The sequence below is a fragment of the Aedes albopictus genome, chromosome 1, assembly GCF_035046485.1.
Source record: "Aedes albopictus strain Foshan chromosome 1, AalbF5, whole genome shotgun sequence".
NCBI classification, from domain to species: domain Eukaryota; kingdom Metazoa; phylum Arthropoda; class Insecta; order Diptera; family Culicidae; genus Aedes; species Aedes albopictus.
The window spans coordinates 254,460,250-254,477,565 of record NC_085136.1 but is presented as its reverse complement, the minus strand read 5'-3'; the positions used below and the strand labels follow the sequence as shown (position 1 = coordinate 254,477,565).

The window sequence follows — 17,316 nt, the reverse complement described above, 5'->3', positions numbered from 1 at the left end:
CGGATTCTCCCGAATGCCCAGTGTGCAATGGTTTAGAGGAAACGGCGGAACACGTTTTGTTCGTGTGCCCGCGTTTTCGCACAATGCGTGACTGCATGCTTGCCACATGCGGGGATGACACAACTCCGGACAACTTGGTCCAGAGGATGTGTAGGGATGAGGTTAGCTAGAATGCCGTTTCATCGGCTATCACCCATATCGTCTGGGAGCTACAGAGGAGGTGGCGCGTGGACTCGGAGAATGGCTAGTCCAGATGCAGTGCAAGAGGTGGTCCAGGGGTTCGAAGTCGGCTTCGTAGGTCATACCGGTGCCCTGCGGTCGAGATCGACCCTTACAGCGATTAAGTGGCCGCGGAGAGGAAGTCCCGGTAGCGGTGCTGTCGTGGCGTCGGTCTACTGGGTTGGATCCGAGCCCGCGGTTGGAAAGGGGTCCCCGGCAAGGGTCGGTGTAGGTGAGACCCTGCTGTCTGCAACCTACGGATGCATCTGATAGGGCCTGAAGGGTAGTGAAACCCTTCCTTTGCGGGCAGGTCAGATCGGGTTGCATGTGGGCATCAGTTCTTGATGCCCGCTCAGCAGTAGGGCGCGGGCGGGGTTGACCCTGCCCGCCTTCCGAGGACAAAGGGAGTGGCGAGGACCACTCGGGAAACTGGCTAAGCGCCAGCATGCTATCGTGATGGACTCTCCAGAGCGAGTCATCGATGTTCGTTGCTGCTAGGCTACGGCAGCTAACCTTGAGGGTGCTATATGCACTAGCCCCTCTCTGAAGCAATACCTTCTTGGTGGTTCCGGAGAGACGTAGGGTTTGGCGACCATAGGAATGTGTTTTAGTGGGTCGAGGAGAGAGTAGTCCTGGCTTCTACTAGTGTTTTAGAAGACGGCCTTAACCCCACACTACCCTAACCTTCCTGTTAGGGTGTCTGATGAGCAGATGTATCCCCCTATGGTTTAGAAGGAAAAAAAAAGACCACGTCTGTCTCCTCCGGAACAACGCTTGACACCGTAAAACTACGCATGCCACCGTACTGGACCTCATAGGTCCACTTGAGGTAGTTGTGGAAAGACACAGAGAATGAGGTTGTCATTCTTCGCCGAACACATCATCTAGAATGTTGCTATAAAGTGCAGGTTCCGTTATACAAACACAGACAATACTTCTTAAAACACAGAATAACAAGCGACAACAGTTATTTTATTTTTTTTTTTCCAAAATATTTATTTATTGGGCTCGATGTTTAATCAAAAACTCTACAGAGCCGAGGAACTTAGCAAAATTTGTTGTAAGAGTAACAATACAATGTCAATAATACATTTTTCGCGCACATTTTTTTCTCGGGACCGTACCCGAACCAGAGCCGGAGCCGGATCCTGAGGCAGCAAATTGAGCTCGTCGCTGCTTCGCCCCTGGATTGGCCATTGCTTCCAGAATTGCCTGACCCACTTCCTCCAATGCTGCTATACCTTGCTGTCTACGCTTCTCCTTGTCCGCTTTGTCCGTCTCTTCGCTAGCTGCACCCGGAGACTGGGCCAGATCCGTGGTATCCGTCGGTTTGTCAAAACTTTCCTCCAGAACTTCGATGATGTCGTCCTCGAAAGCTTCGACCGATGTCTGTTCTACTGGCCCCACTGCAACACCAGCCACAACTCCAGCATATGAAAGCGTCTGCTCCTGTTTCTTTTCTGGCTTATTCCGATTCTTCCTTTGGGGACACGAGTCTTTCCGGTGTCCTATGGCTTGACATAAGAAGCAAGTATCCTTAAGACCGTCATAGAATACATTTCCTCTCCAGCCAGAAACATCAACTGATGGAGGGATATTTTTCTTCACTTCCATATAGACACCTCTCACGCCCGTTAGAAGGTGTCCAAGACCAGATTCCGCTGGAAACTTCTCTCTGACTATCCGTTCGACCTTCCCAAAATCTTGCAGCACCGCTGACAAATTTCCATCACTTATTTCGGGTGGTAGATCAAACACGCGGACGTACCGCATATCGGTGCCCGCGGTTAACATCCGAACTTCAACAGATTTTCCGTTGGAATACACAAATGCTCGTGGTTCCACATTCTTTGCCAACGACTCTTTCATAGCGTCCAAGGAGACAAACTTAATAAAGAGCGACCGATTATGTGCCGTCTTATAAGCAGCCTCCATTTGCATAACATCCGTGTCTAGCTCCTTCAAAAACTTGGAGATTTCATCCCAAGAGGGTCTTGGGCTACCCGGCGGGAACCGAAACTGCACGGTATTCATCACCTCGCTCATTTCAACAATTTGTTGCTGATTCTGATGGGACACAATATGCACCGTCGACCAGCGATGAAAGTGAACGACCGACGAACAATGCAAAGCGCGCGTGTGGTATCACTACCTAACAGCACGGGCTGAAGGCAATCAATTATCCGAGGATGGATTTTGCATGCGTCCGCGTTGAACGACAGCAGCGACAGAACTGACAACAGTTATTTAGTTGCACGCTGACGACCAGCAGCTTTGCAATAGGTGGAGGAATGCATTGCATGAAGTTTGAGGAAAGACCACGTTCCACGTTGAGTCAACCAACCATCCTTTGGGCTTTTTCAATCGATTGTGCGATACAAAGAGTATATGGACCAATTAATTGCTGATAGGGTTGTACATGTGAGTCATCGATTGCCGTGGACTCAGCTCGATAAGATAAGACGGTCTAGTGGCTTCCCTTTGGTACTGTATGCAACGTTTAAGCACTTACTGTGTTGGAACAAATGCCGCTAGAATGCTTGGCTTACAACCTGACGCTCAACTTCAGCTGTTTGGCTGGCAGGAGTGATTGTTTTGATTTCTGTTTGAACAACTTTATGTACATGCTCCGGTGACGGCGGAAGCATGTTAATCAATAAAACCGACACGGCGCGGCAGCACCAGCGCAGCGCCGCGATAAGGATCTAGTTGGTAGGATGGTTCTTCGGTAATCTATGCGTATTACCCCTCCGGATGTCAATGTGAAAAAGCGGTGATTGAATTTGTTATCGCCGGCTTCAGACAGCTTTTTGGCACACGTCAACGAAATTAATCTTTATACCCGAGACATGATGGAAACGGATACAAGCTCCAAACGCGAAAAGTACATTTTAATAAAATCCTACGATGCCTGTATGTTGTGTTGGCGTGTACATCAACAGTTACATTCTCGGAATGTCTCCGTCTAATTAGGTTAGCTTTCCAGAGTGAGTGAAGAGGAACGTTTCATCTTCATCGTGATTGTAGAAAGAAGGAAATTTGGATAATGAGACCATTTACATTCGCTGTAGCGTCGTGCGGAATTAGGATAATGGAAAAGTAAAGATGAATACAAATTCATTGTAGGATGGTTATGTAGGTTTCAGTTCTTGCTGAGTCTTCGAATGTTGCAATTCACAGGACACTAAATCAATGGTATGAAGAGAGAGCAGCTCTTATTCATGCGAACATTGTTTGAAATGCACCCTTGGGTAAGAGTTTCTCTACGCATTTGATCATATTAAGTTTTTTTCTCCTTAAGCAATCTTTGTAGAAGCCTGACAGCTGGCTTTCCTTGCTTGTTTGTATGGCATTCTTTAGTGATTTTATTATCAACCTGTTGTTTCCAGAGAATTTCAAAACTAAGTAGAAAAATCTTGTGCTTGATGCCTACGTGAGCCTGAGAATGTCATGAATATTTTCGGGATCATGTTTATTTTTTGCAAAGAAATGAACCAGCCTAGTGCTGCAAATCTCTATAATACAGTAGTAATAAAAATAATAATAATTTATTTTTGCATTAGAATTATGAGGTCACAGCCAACAGGAAGTCAATAAGTGATTATCGTGGAGGTAAATAAATTATGGTCATTTGAAATGCGCTATCTATCGTTTTCCCCCACTCGTACTTGTCAAACCAATAAACTGATTGTCCTAACATTTTGCTTATCTTGTAAATTTAGCGTCCTTTATTGTCTCTACGTGGTGATTCAACAGATGACTGTATGATTAAATTCTTGAATGATTTATCTGTGCGTGGTGTACGTTGTGAAATGTGATTGTTAGAATAGGAAATGAATTTTTGTTAATCGTAGTGTGGCGAACAAAATAAAAGGGTGTGGGACCATTTGGGCATGTTATCCTATTTTGGGTAATTTTCGCTACAACTCAACCAATTTTGCCCCAATTGACTTTGATTTTTTCCTCCGTAAATGCTGAGTAATATGTAATATAGACCCTTTTAGCCTCTATCCAACAACTTTTATCCCTGTCTCCTCGTGGCACCGCCCGGGCTCGGATCAACTTTAGGGAAGATCGGGTAATCAACTCTGGTGGGAAGTTGGTCGAATGGTGACGCAGAAGGTTTACACCTGCAAACCTGAGGGTATGCTCCCATGATATAGCAATATGGGGGATTCTCATACAAACAGGCGGACAAAAATATTTTGGTCATATTTTCGAGGATTTGTCAGTACATTCTGTGTATTCTGTAGTTGGTTGGGCCAACATATATTGCTAATGAACATTTTTAAACATCACGATCAAGTTTTGAAAAGGGCGTATTTTCAATATGGCCAAATAAATTAAAAAAAAAATAAGAAAAGTTTGGATTTGTTTTATTTTTTAAATATTTATTTAGTTTTTTGTGCATAGAATTATAAAATATATTGTGCATTCAATTTAGAAAATGAGTTCAAAGGGAATTGGCTTAGAATGTTTGAGAATCGTCGTTTAGTCTCAAGTAGCGCGCCTGGGCGTGCCCGTGCGTAAAAAAAAACGCTGAATCTCCCAAGACTGCAATTTACCACAACATTTCACATTGAAAATCGTTAATGTAGACCTAAAGCTTGATCATAAACTGATTTTGGGCCTGGAAATGTTTGAAAAAAAAAAGATGCCGATTAACCAAATTTAATGCCTTTCTCAACTTTTCTTCTTCTTTTACTTTTTTCTTACAATTGTTCAACTATTTCACAAAACCACCTGTTTGTTAAAACGCTTGCTCCATTACCTTACCAATGATGTATTGAAACCAATAGATAATGATGATATTAATTAGAAAGTATCGATTTGAAATTATGTGCTGTTTTTTTTTTGTGAAAATCGCATTTTTTAGCTTTTTTCAACTTTGTCACTCAATATCTTTGTAATTACATCAGCTAGAAACTTGAAATTCTAGAATTCGTTTAGTTGATGTGTTTATTATTGAGAGAAAATTTCAGGACAAGCATTGGTGATAGTCACTTTTCTGATTTTTGTCCAAGGTAGATAGGGACAGCTTGTCGCAAAAGGCCTTTCGACTAAAAACTCGGTACGTGGGACTGCAGAGCTATCAACTTCATCGGGAACACCCACCCCACATACTCACCGTTCTGCTGAAGGATCGCAGTGTTGGAGTAAACAGTGATCGCCCCTTAGTGAAAAGGTTTTAGAATGCAGAGGCTGAGTTGACAGCATTGTGTCAATGCAAAGAGAATGAAACAGAAAAGAAAAGGCGCGCACGACAGGTGCATGTTGTTGTTTTTGCTACTATTTTTTTATTATTAAGCTAACCGTCATTGGAATCAAACCTTATAAATAAGCTCTGTTCGGTAGTAGTACTTTTGTAGTTTATTCTTTCGATTAAGGTAAACAGGTATAATATGCCCCTCCCTAAGCAGAAATGGCAATATATCTGAAACTGGCTCCTTATTCCATCTATTGTTCACTGCAAATCGTTGTTACTGAAGTTAGTGAAGTGTTGCATGCAAACTTTGTCTTTGGAGAGGTGGCTATGGAAGCTTTGAAACATTTTTCGAAAACGTTCCAAAATTTGCATTTCCAAAACAAACGGGGCAATCCGCCCCATCAAAAGAAAAATGTCCAACCCTGTGATAAAACTGCCCCAGGGGATAATTCCACCTCATGCTTATCCTAGGAGGGCCTTTTAACAAGTGTTTAACTGCATAAAAGATACAAAGTAACATAAGCGAACAGAACTAGCTTCGTTTACAATGAAGTCAGCTCACAAGAGGTAAAATATTACACCAAAAGCCTCGGATTTCAGACTTTTTGATATTTTTATTGCTTTTCTGTACCAATCCACAAACGGACCAGCTTGATGGCAATAATTCTTATTTGAGATTTCTAATCGATCACGCATGCGAAAAGCGCTTGAATCGCTAGAAAATGAAGAGGGGCGTTTTGCCCCGGTGGGGCGCATTATACCCTTTTACCCTACATAATCCCTCTGAATCGGTAGACGGCCAACACGCAGCAGGTTCGGCATCGCAGTACCGCAGGAAGTGTGTTGGACAGGATCCAAGGTGTGAACTTTTAGAGGCAACACACGAATCTAAATAGGAGCAGCGTTCATCGTCAGAGACGACGTCAAATTAATCTTTGGAAACCTAAACGCTTATAGACAGACGCGGAACAGACAGAACTCAGGGGGAAGGTATCGTGTGTCCCATCTACCAAAAAGGACGACAAGTTGGATTTCGGGAACTATTGCGCGATCTCACTACTGTTGCGCTACCTACAAGATACTCTCTCAAATTGTATGCCGCCGTCTATGACCGATTGCAAGAGAATTTGTGGGGAAATATCAGGCTGGATTCATGGGTGAACGTGCTACATTGGACCAGATGTTCACCATCCGCCAGGTGTTGCAGAAATGTCGCGAATACAACGTGCCCACACACCACTTGTTCGTCGATTTCATATCGGCGTATGATAATTGATACAATCGATCAAGACCAGTTGTTGCGAAGGAAGCAAGAGGGAACTTTCACCGGGCTGTTAGCAGCACTATCAATAGGTTCGCTTTTGCAGCTTTAAACTGAAATAGAGTTTATTAATTAATTGGGTATATGTGTGTAGGAATTCCATATAACTCACACTTTTCAGTGTACTTGCAAATATACAATATACAATATTTTACCTTATCAACAGGATAGTAATATAATAACTGCAAAGTCACAGCTTTAGAACTTGGCGATTCTAACCTACTTGTTCCCGAAAGGGAAACCGGGTTTTAAAGCAGCCGTTTAGTTTAAAGCGATGCTTAAACTGAAATTTATTAAACGCAATATATAACTATTTTTCTTACATAACTCATCTTTATACTACTCGCAATTAAGTGGTTTCCTCTGCCAAGATTTCTTGTCCGAATGATTCGACCGCGTTGGACGATATTTGGGATCGTTACCCTAACCGGTGTTCGTCGCACGGATGCTAATTTTGGAATTGTAATATGCTCCTTTAATTAACTATGGACAACGTCTTCAGCTTTCGGCTGTACAGACTGTTTTAAACTTAACATTAGACAACGGACAACGGAGCATGCACCAGTGGAAACGGGGAAGTTTCAATGCCCGAAGCGGGAATCAAACCCTCACCCCATAGCATGGTGCGATTATAAGCTTGGGGACCCTAACCGCACGGCTACGAGGCTCCACAACTTTTTGGGCTACTTTTCCTTGTTTCAGGATTCTACAGTTACCGGTAAGTATGTTGCTGGAGGGAAAGATCCAGGTAAGAATAACACAAATAAATTACATTTTTGTTCACTGGTTTCAACTTACTGATCGAGGTACGCATATTGCGGAGATCCCACCTGTTTAGACTCCTGCGCGAAAATTAGTTGCGTGGATTTTTCTTGCGTGGGCTCACAGATATAAAACCAGACCACGTCCTGGTGAATATTTTACGCTGTGTTGTTAGGTACACATTTGGTGATAGTTTTGCATTGTAAACAAACATCTATAACGCACCTAAGCTGAAAATGAGCCTAATCATTTATTTGCGTTGGAATCTATAAATCTTCACAACGGGCAATAATTTCCCGATATAGAATTTCACCGCACTTCTATGTTTTAACTAAATTAAACGCACTTCAATTCAATGTAATTCTGAATAAATTCAAACTGCATCAACTTTGATTGGGTGTTTTTACGATGGCGAAATTGTTTTGATTCTTCTGCCTTCTACTGCATCACACATCTCATATACGTTTTTCTCATTCCACCTACCACTACTATCATGCACACGAACTGTCATGCTGCAGTTACAGTGTATCAAACAATTGTCCGTCAGGGCTGGAATTCTCATCAAAGTGTAAAAACGCAGTGAGCCACTGGCTGCGCGCATTCAATACAAACGAATGTGCTGCGTACGGATGCACATTCTCACGGATCTTTTGCTCTTTGAGGCGCACTGCGTTTTGGCGCAGTGCGTAATGTATCTGTTTCACGCAAAGAGTAGACGACACATGATGTACGCCTACTCAATGCGCTGCTCATTGCGCAGTTGCTTTGACAGAAATCACAGACAAACGAACGCAACACTGACGAAATTTTCTTCCTATATATCTCAGGATCCTGATAACTTACAGAGTTGGTGTTTTCGGCATAATTATTAGGCTGGTCAAGGACCTACTGGTAATGGGTAGTTTGATTCGGAATTCTTCCATTGGGCGGCGCTAGTGATCGAACAAATTTTATATTTCATATATCTCAGGACTCTGATCACTTAGAAAGATGGTGTCTTCGGCATTGTTGTTTGGTAGGTCAAGGGCTTACAGTTCATGGACAATTTGTTTCGGAATTTTGCCACTAGGCGGCGCTAGTTACACATTTGAAAAATCATGCAAATGATTGATTTTTTTCATTAAGTATTCAACATGCTGTAATTTTGTTTTCTTTGAACATATTCAAGTCGAGTCAAATGTTTTACAAAGACCAATATGTTAGCCGTAAATGGGCAAAATTTCATTTCATTCGGATTATTGAATTCTGAAATATAGCAGTTTAATGAAAACTACTCAAATATGAATTATTTAACTAGAATCGCTCTAACTTCATGTAAAATTATCCAATCAAGCCCAAATTTGTACCATTTAGAGCTAACTAGTTGTGCAATAAGCGATAAAAATTTGAGAATGTTTGGTGCACTTATTAAAAAGTTACAGTTTGCTGAATATTTTTGCGATAAATAATTAAAGTTGCATGCTTCTACTCATTTTTAACTAGCGCCACCTAGTGGCAGAATATTGAAACAATTTACCAATCAACTGAAAGGTCTTAACCAACCAAACAACATTGCCGAAGACACCATCTTTCTAAGTGATCACAGTCCTGAGATATATGGAATATAAAATTTGCTTGATCGCTATCGCCACCTAGTGGAGGAATTTATAATTAAACGGCCTATCACCAGCAAGACCTTGACTATCCTAACAACTTTGCCAAACACACTAACTATCTAAGTAATCATGGTTCTGAGATATACGGTATGAAATTTTCACAAGTGTCACATCTTGTTGTCTGTGATTTCTGTTATGTCAGAGACAAACAGGCGTAATACTGACGAGTTTTTTATACCTGTTAAATGCGCAACGTCGACCAGCGAGCCCTCTCTTCCCCCGATTGAGTCTGCTGCAAATGCCAGACACTCCCATTGTCCAACAGAGGGATCGTTAGAGCAATGACTGTTAATTGTTCAACAGCACCATGGACTCAGTTCCTGCTATGTGGACTGCTTGCGGTGCTAAAACAATAGAGGAGATCAACAAACGAACAAGTGGATTGAGTTGGTGCCTAAATTGATTATTGCTCCTATTTTCTTTTTTTGATTATATTTACCTAACTATTATATACAATTTGCTTATCCTAACGGTAAGAAACATGCAATGAATTTGATAACCTATGTAAAACTAAACCTAATTCGTGCCTTAACTAGGAATTCATTACTGTAATTGGATCCTAAATGAAGTGTGCATAGTGTGTGAATTGAAACTATTGCTACAAGGTGAGACAGCACCAACAAATTAAAATCAACAAAATTACTATCTGACTATGTATTATCCAACTAATTAAGGTGTCCACGTCAGGAGTAAAACGCATTACAACTAAACCTACTGTACCAATTGTTGTGCGATAGCGAGGAAATACTAAAGTAGGTATTTATATTAACATGCCATATCCTCATACTAAATCTATTTACATGCTATCGCAGGAATTTTGTAATACGCAGAATAAAGTATTCACGAAATTGGGAACCCTCGTTTTCTATCGACAACAAATTTACAAAATTCTTTACGGGACATTATGGCGAGCCAGAGCAGTTCCCAAAAGCGAAGACATGCGAATGTTCGATATAGCCCAGCCAACGACGGTGATGTGCGTACGGTCAGCGGAAGCCATCCGGATATAGCTCATCCGGAGACGGTAAGACAGTTGGAGAACGTCGTCCGGATTGATTCAAGGATTCAGCCGGAGCAGACAGTACCAAGCCAGGTAGTCCAAAACGAGTCTCAGCCGACGGTCAGCGCGGCCCTCCCTTCTAGCCCTCAGGTAATCGTTAACAGAACGGTGAGTACTGGCAAAGGAGCCATCCCCAAGATCCCCAAGGAAAAAACTGCCAAAAAGAACAAAAGTAAACGAAAGTCAGTCTATGTCACGAGAGCCAGCGAGAATCGTCAACAACTTACTTCACCCCCCAGCATAGTAGCTTCATCCAAGTCGGCTGGCCAATCAAGTAGGCGTAGTGAGAAGAGGAAAATCGAGCTACAGCTGCAGAAACTGGAGGAGGAGCGGGAATGGCATCAACAGTACCTGAAGCAGAAGTACAGCCTGCTGCAAGAACTGGAGAGCGACACTTCATCCAAGATCAGCCACCAAGATTCGATGGAAGAGAATGCGGCGAAAATAGAGCAGTGGATACAAAACACGGCGAATTGTGGAGACGATTCCGGTCTTGTCGATGTAGACCCGGAAGACGAGCCTGTATTGGCTAACGTACAGGAAGTTCAACGGCGGCGTCATCGAGACCAAGGCGAACAGAACTGCGACAGACTCCAAATTACACAAATGATGAACAAGCTGCATGTTTCAGGCCGTCGTGCTCCGTCAAATGCGAATATGCCGGCGCAGAACAACTGCACGAATCATCACGATACCAGTTATCAACCCCCGCGTCTACAAACTAGACGACTGGACACTGATCGTAGACCAACGAATAGCCTAAGAATTGTAGAGCCGCGACAAACTACATCGGAAAGGTTTCAACAGTGTACCGGCAGAACCTTTGATTCTCAAGTTCCGCTATGTGAAGACCCAGTTCCAAACCAAGCGCGATCACAGTACCTTCCAACTTCTGAGCTGCTTCCACGAGCTGAGAACCGTAGGGAAACCAGATTCCTTAGTACTGCTGTAGATTTCGTTCCCGGACTGAGATCCACTCCAGTTACCCAACCGAGAAGAAGAATACCATCTGCAGAGCCCGAGATTGAAGACGACGACGCTGCCTACACGTTAAACCGAAGCCAACTTGCTGCAAGGCAGGCAGTATCCAGAGATTTGCCAGACTTCAATGGCAATCCAGAAGATTGGCCACTCTTCTTCTCGATGTTTGTTTCGTCCACTCATCTCTGTGGATTCTCAAACGAGGAAAATATGCTGAGGCTTCGGAAGTGCCTCAAAGGAAAAGCGCTGGAGGCCGTCAAGTGCCGTATGCTTCATCCGTCAAACGTTCAAGGAGTGATTTCTACCCTCAGGATGCTGTATGGACGGCCTGAAGCCATCATTCAAGCAATCGTTAGGAAGATTCGCTCGTTGCCATCTCCCAGTATCGAAAAGCTGGACACCGTGATCCAGTTTGCCCTCAGCGTAGAGAATCTAGTGGCGACGGTGGAAGCCTGTGAGATAGGTGATTTTATGTATAACGTCTCCCTAAGGTACGAGTTGGTAGAAAGGCTGCCACCAACGTTAAAGCTGGATTGGGCACGGTTCTCTCGGGATCAACCCAATCCAAACCTCCAGGACTTCAGCTCGTGGCTTCGTTTCGTAGCCGAGGATGCCAGTGCCGTCTCCATTTCCATAGATGGTGACCACCGAGCCAAAACAGCGAAAAAGGATGGATTTCTGAATCTGCACTCCGAGGATAGCCAACAACAGCAGTTGGAGAAACCATCGATCGTTTCAGTGAGCAGTAAACCTTCGCCTTCGGAAGAGTTCGTCAAAGAGTGCGTTGGGTGCAAAGGAAGCTGTCTGACGTTGGCCAAATGCAAACGCTTCATGGAGCTTAGTTACGATTCAAAATGGGCAGTTGTACGAGAGTTTAACGTCTGTCGAAAGTGCCTGCGGAGGCATGGCGGTCCGTGCAAGCAGAAAAAGGAATGCGGCACAAATGGTTGCTCCTATCTGCATCATCCTCTCCTACATAACGCGGATCGACACCCAGCTGCGGCATCTCAGGATCCGATCCGATCCACGGAAACCCAACGGAATCAAACTACCAACACCAGCTGTAATATACACCAAGGGCAGTCCGAGGTCTTGTTCAGAATCGTACCAGTGCTTCTGTACGGTCCCTCGAAGGTGATACGAACCTACGCCTTCTTAGATGAAGGCTCGGAATTAACGCTGATGGAGCAGAGTTTGGCGGACGAACTAGGAGCGCAGGGACCGCAAAATTCCCTTTGTCTACGATGGACCGGTGGCACCAACAGGATCGAAGCTCTGTCGCAGAAAGTAAACTTCCAGATTTCCAGCGTTACGAATCCCTTCAAGAAGTTCAGGCTTGGCGAAGTGCATACAGTTGCGAATCTACAGCTCCGACCACAGACAATGCTAGTGGACGTGATGCAAGAGAAGTACCAGTATCTGAAGGGACTACCTGTGGAATCATATCAAGACGTCAGTCCAAGACTTCTCATTGGGCTGGATCATGCGAGCCTCGGTAACGTGATGAAATGTCGCGAAGGCAAGCCAAACGAACCCATAGCAGTGAAGACTCGCCTGGGTTGGATGATTTTCGGATGCTGTTCCCGCACCAGAACCAGTGCAAACTACATCAATCACCATCGTGTCCAACTTTGTCAATGCGAAAGCAACTCGAACGAGGAGCTACATGAGGCTATGAAGCAGTATTTTTCGCTGGAAAGCATGGGTATCAGCAAGCCCAGTAAACTTCTGTTATCCAACGATGATCATAGGGCGAATGAACTGTTGGAAACTCTGACCAGAAACACAAACGGACGCTACGAATGCGGTCTTCTATGGCGATACGACAACGTTCGGCTTCCGGACAGCAAGCCTATGGCACTACGTCGATGGGAATGTCTAGATCGTCGGATGCAGAGGGACGATGACCTTGCGCAAGTGCTCAATGCGAAGATAAATGACTACTTGGCGAAAGGCTACATCAGGAAGCTAACCGCGGAAGAATTGGAGTCACCTTGCAACCGAGTCTGGTACTTACCAATCTTTCCGGTAGTAAACCCCAACAAACCAGGCAAAATCAGACTTGTCTGGGATGCAGCCGCGAAGATCCATGGAGTCTGCCTTAATTCGGTGCTTCTTAAGGGCCCTGATCTGCTGGTTTCTCTCCTGTCAGTCTTAGTACGGTTCCGTGAGTTTCGTGTGGCTTGTTCTGGTGACATCAGAGAAATGTACCATCAGGTGCTGATGAGACCGGCGGACCAGCATTGTTTACGCTTTCTTTGGAAGGATAACGAAGATGCCACAGCCCCCAGCACATACGTCATGCAAGTGGTGTCCTTCGGTGCGTGCTGCTCTCCAAGCACAGCACAATACGTTAAGAACACACATGCCAAGAAATTCGAGCAAGAGTTTCCTGAAGCTGTTCACGCCATCGTTCATGACCACTACGTCGATGACATGCTGATCAGTGTCGAAACTGAGGAGAAGGCGATCCAGCTAGCGACGGAAGTAAAAGGGATCCACGAACGCGGAGGTTTCGAAATGAGAAACTGGGTATCCAACGCACCAGCGGTAGTTGCCGCACTGGACGGAGAGAAAACCGACGAGAAAAACCTGAGCATCGGAGAAACAGACACCACTGAGAAGGTGCTCGGAATGTGGTGGGATACCACAGCAGACTGTTTCACATACAAGCTATCTTCCCGCCACGACGCTGATCTGTTGTCTGGCCGCAAACGACCAACGAAACGTGAAGTTTTAAGGACCCTAATGATGGTGTTCGACCCTCTCGGGCTGATCAGCCACTTCCTGATGTTTCTCCGAAGCCTTTTACAGGAGATCTGGAGAGCATCCGTTGACTGGGACGAGCAAATCCACGATTGTCACTTTGAGAAGTGGCTCATATGGCTGCGGTTTCTTCCTCGTGTAGCGGACATCAAGATTCCTCGTTGCTACCGGACCGTCACGTCTGCAGAAGAAGGAACCATTGTCCAAATGCATACTTTTGTGGACGCCAGCGAGAACGGCTTCACGGCAGTCGTCTACCTCCGTTTCCAGGAGGGAAATACAGTTGAGTGCACTCTAGCAGGAGCCAAAACCCGAGTGGCGCCGTTGAAGTTCCTCTCTATACCCCGATCCGAACTTCAAGCTGCAGTTATTGGGACCAGGCTGGCAGACTCTATCCTGGAGTCCCTTTCGATTAAGATTCATAAGCGATTTTTTTGGACTGATTCCCGGGACGTCATGTGTTGGTTACACTCGGATCACCGACGTTATAGTCAGTACGTAGGTGCTCGAATCAGCGAGGTTCTAGAAACCACGGATCTACGAGATTGGCGGTGGGTTCCTACTAAATTGAATGTAGCTGACGATGGAACCAAATGGAAAAATTCTCCTGACTTCAGCACCTCAAGCCGGTGGTTTCAAGGACCTGACTTTCTTCGGGAATCGGAAGAGCAATGGCCTATCTCTCCTCAGCCCGTTAGAACCACTCCAACGGAACTGCGTCCACATCTTCACCTCCATTTCATAGCCTTCGAGCCAATAATCGATACTAGCAAATTCAGCCAATGGCGTACTCTGCTGAGGACTACAGCGTATGTGTTCAGAGCCATTAAAAATATGCAGCGAACTACACGACAATTGCCTAAAGCCTATGGTCCGCTTACTCGTGATGAGCTCACCAAAGCCGAATCCTATCTGTACCAAACAGCTCAGAGATGTTCGTATGAGGAGGAGGTTGCAATTCTGTCCACAAAGCATCAAGAACCGTCATCAAAGGGAATCTCAAAGAGTAGTCCGTTGTACCGTCTTTGCCCGTTCATGGATGAGAAGGGAGTTCTGAGGATCCGCGGGCGTACCAGTGCCTGCCAATTCATCGACAGCAGCGTTGCCAATCCAGTCATTCTTCCTCGGGAACACAGAGTTACAAAGCTCATCGTATTAGACGTTCATCAGCGATTCCTGCATCAGAATCACGAGACCGCAATCAACGAGCTGAAACAACGCTACTATATCGCCCGCCTGAAAGCTGTCTACAATTCGGTCCGGAACAACTGCCAACTTTGCAAAAACGAACGAGCTTGTCCACAGGCGCCACTGATGAGTGACCTGCCGCACGCACGCCTCGCAGCCTATAGCCGACCTTTCAGCCACATGGGAGTGGACTATTTCGGCCCAATGATGGTAACCGTTGGCCGCCGAGTGGAGAAACGCTGGGGGGTCTTGGCCACTTGCCTGACTGTTCGTGCCATTCATTTGGAGATCGCACACTCACTAACAACTGACTCGTGTATTATGGCTTTACGCAACATAATGGGCAGGAGGGGGGTACCAGTTGCCATATACAGCGACCGTGGTACTAACTTTGTTGGAGCCAACAAACAGCTGAAGACCGCGCTTGACGAACTGGACCACGACAAGATCGTAGCAGAATTCACTTCGCCGCATACGACATGGATTTTTATCCCTCCCTTGTCGCCGCATATGGGCGGAGCCTGGGAGAGGCTGATTCGATCGGTCAAGCAAAACCTGGAAAAGCTGAAACCGAACCGGCTACCGTCTGACGAAACACTACGGAATATACTGATAGAAGTGGAGTACCTCGTGAATTCAAGGCCTCTGACCGACATTCCACTCGACGACGATCAGTCTCCAGTATTGACACCGAATCACTTCATCATTGGGTCGTCAAATGGAGTGCTCCCGTGGACCTGCCTCGATGACAGCCCTGTCCGGCTAAAAGAGAATTGGAAACTTTCGCAGAGTGCAACCAACCAGTTCTGGAAGCAATGGGTGCACGACTATCTCCCGTCTTTGACCCGCAGAGCGAAATGGTTCTCGGAAGTGAAGCCGATCAGGATCAATGACATCGTGGTCATCGTGGATGGAAAATTCCCTCGCAGTTGCTGGCCTAAGGGACGGGTGATAGCCACCAAAGTAGCCCCAGACGGCCAAGTTAGGTGGGCTACTGTACAAACTGCTAACGGGATATACGAGCGACCAGCCATCAAGCTCGCCGTGCTCGACGTTGGCGTAGGAGGAAATGCAACTCAGAGAGATCTTCGGTGCATTGAAGGGGGGAGTGTTAAATGCGCAACGTCGACCAGCGAGCCCTCTCTTCCCCCGATTGAGTCTGCTGCAAATGCCAGACACTCCCATTGTCCAACAGAGGGATCGTTAGAGCAATGACTGTTAATTGTTCAACAGCACCATGGACTCAGTTCCTGCTATGTGGACTGCTTGCGGTGCTAAAACAATAGAGGAGATCAACAAACGAACAAGTGGATTGAGTTGGTGCCTAAATTGATTATTGCTCCTATTTTCTTTTTTTGATTATATTTACCTAACTATTATATACAATTTGCTTATCCTAACGGTAAGAAACATGCAATGAATTTGATAACCTATGTAAAAATACCAAATATCTCATAATCGTGATAACTTCGTAAGTTGATGTCTTCGTAAAACATATTTAGCTGGTTAAGAACTTACCAATTATGATTCGTTTAAATCAAAATTCTTCCACTAGGCGGCGCTACAGAGCAAACAAAATTTTTATTATACTAGCTGTCCCGGCAAACTTTGTCTTGCCGGTGTCCTGCGGTGGTTTGACAACTGTTAAGGTCATCGCAGCAACGCACTCTAGGTTGATTTAATTTTGATCACGCTGAATTTGTTCCCCGCTCATCAAAAATCAGTGTTTTCACTATTTTCATACTTTTTTAAAATAATTTCGTAACTTTTTCTGCATATAAACACAGCCACCATGAATATGAATCAAACCCTGCATAAGTCATCCTGATCGGTTCACCCGTTCATAAGTTTTGTTGCCTCAAACGGACTTCAAACTCATTTATATATATATATAGATATATTTCAGGATTCCGATCACTTAGAAAGATGGTGTCTTCGGCAATGTTGTTTGGTTGGTTAAGGCCAAGGTTAAGGCCTTTCAGTTGATTGGTAAATTGTTTCAATGTTCTGCCACTAGGTGGCGCTAGTTATCAATTAGAAGAAGCATGCAACTTTCATTAATTATCGCAAAAATATTCAGCAAGCTGTAACTTTCTATAGAGTGCACCAAAAATTCTCAAATTTTTATCGCTTATTGCACAACTAGTTAGCTCTAAAT

At 44.7% G+C, this 17,316-nt stretch overlaps 1 protein-coding gene across 1 annotated transcript; it reads left to right on the top strand.

Annotated features, from left to right (window-relative positions):
* Window positions 1-10,067: 10,067 nt before the first annotated feature.
* Window positions 10,068-16,373, top strand: LOC134291519 (uncharacterized). Its single transcript, XM_062859390.1, has one exon. It carries the CDS (start codon window positions 10,068-10,070, stop codon window positions 16,371-16,373), a length of 6,306 nt encoding a protein of 2,101 aa, XP_062715374.1.
* Window positions 16,374-17,316: the final 943 nt, after the last annotated feature.

Bases quoted from the DNA above. Each gene is read 5' to 3' on its own strand.
- LOC134291519 (XM_062859390.1), top strand. From the start codon at position 10,068: ATGGCGAGCCAGAGCAGTTCCCAAAAGCGAAGACATGCGAATGTTCGA.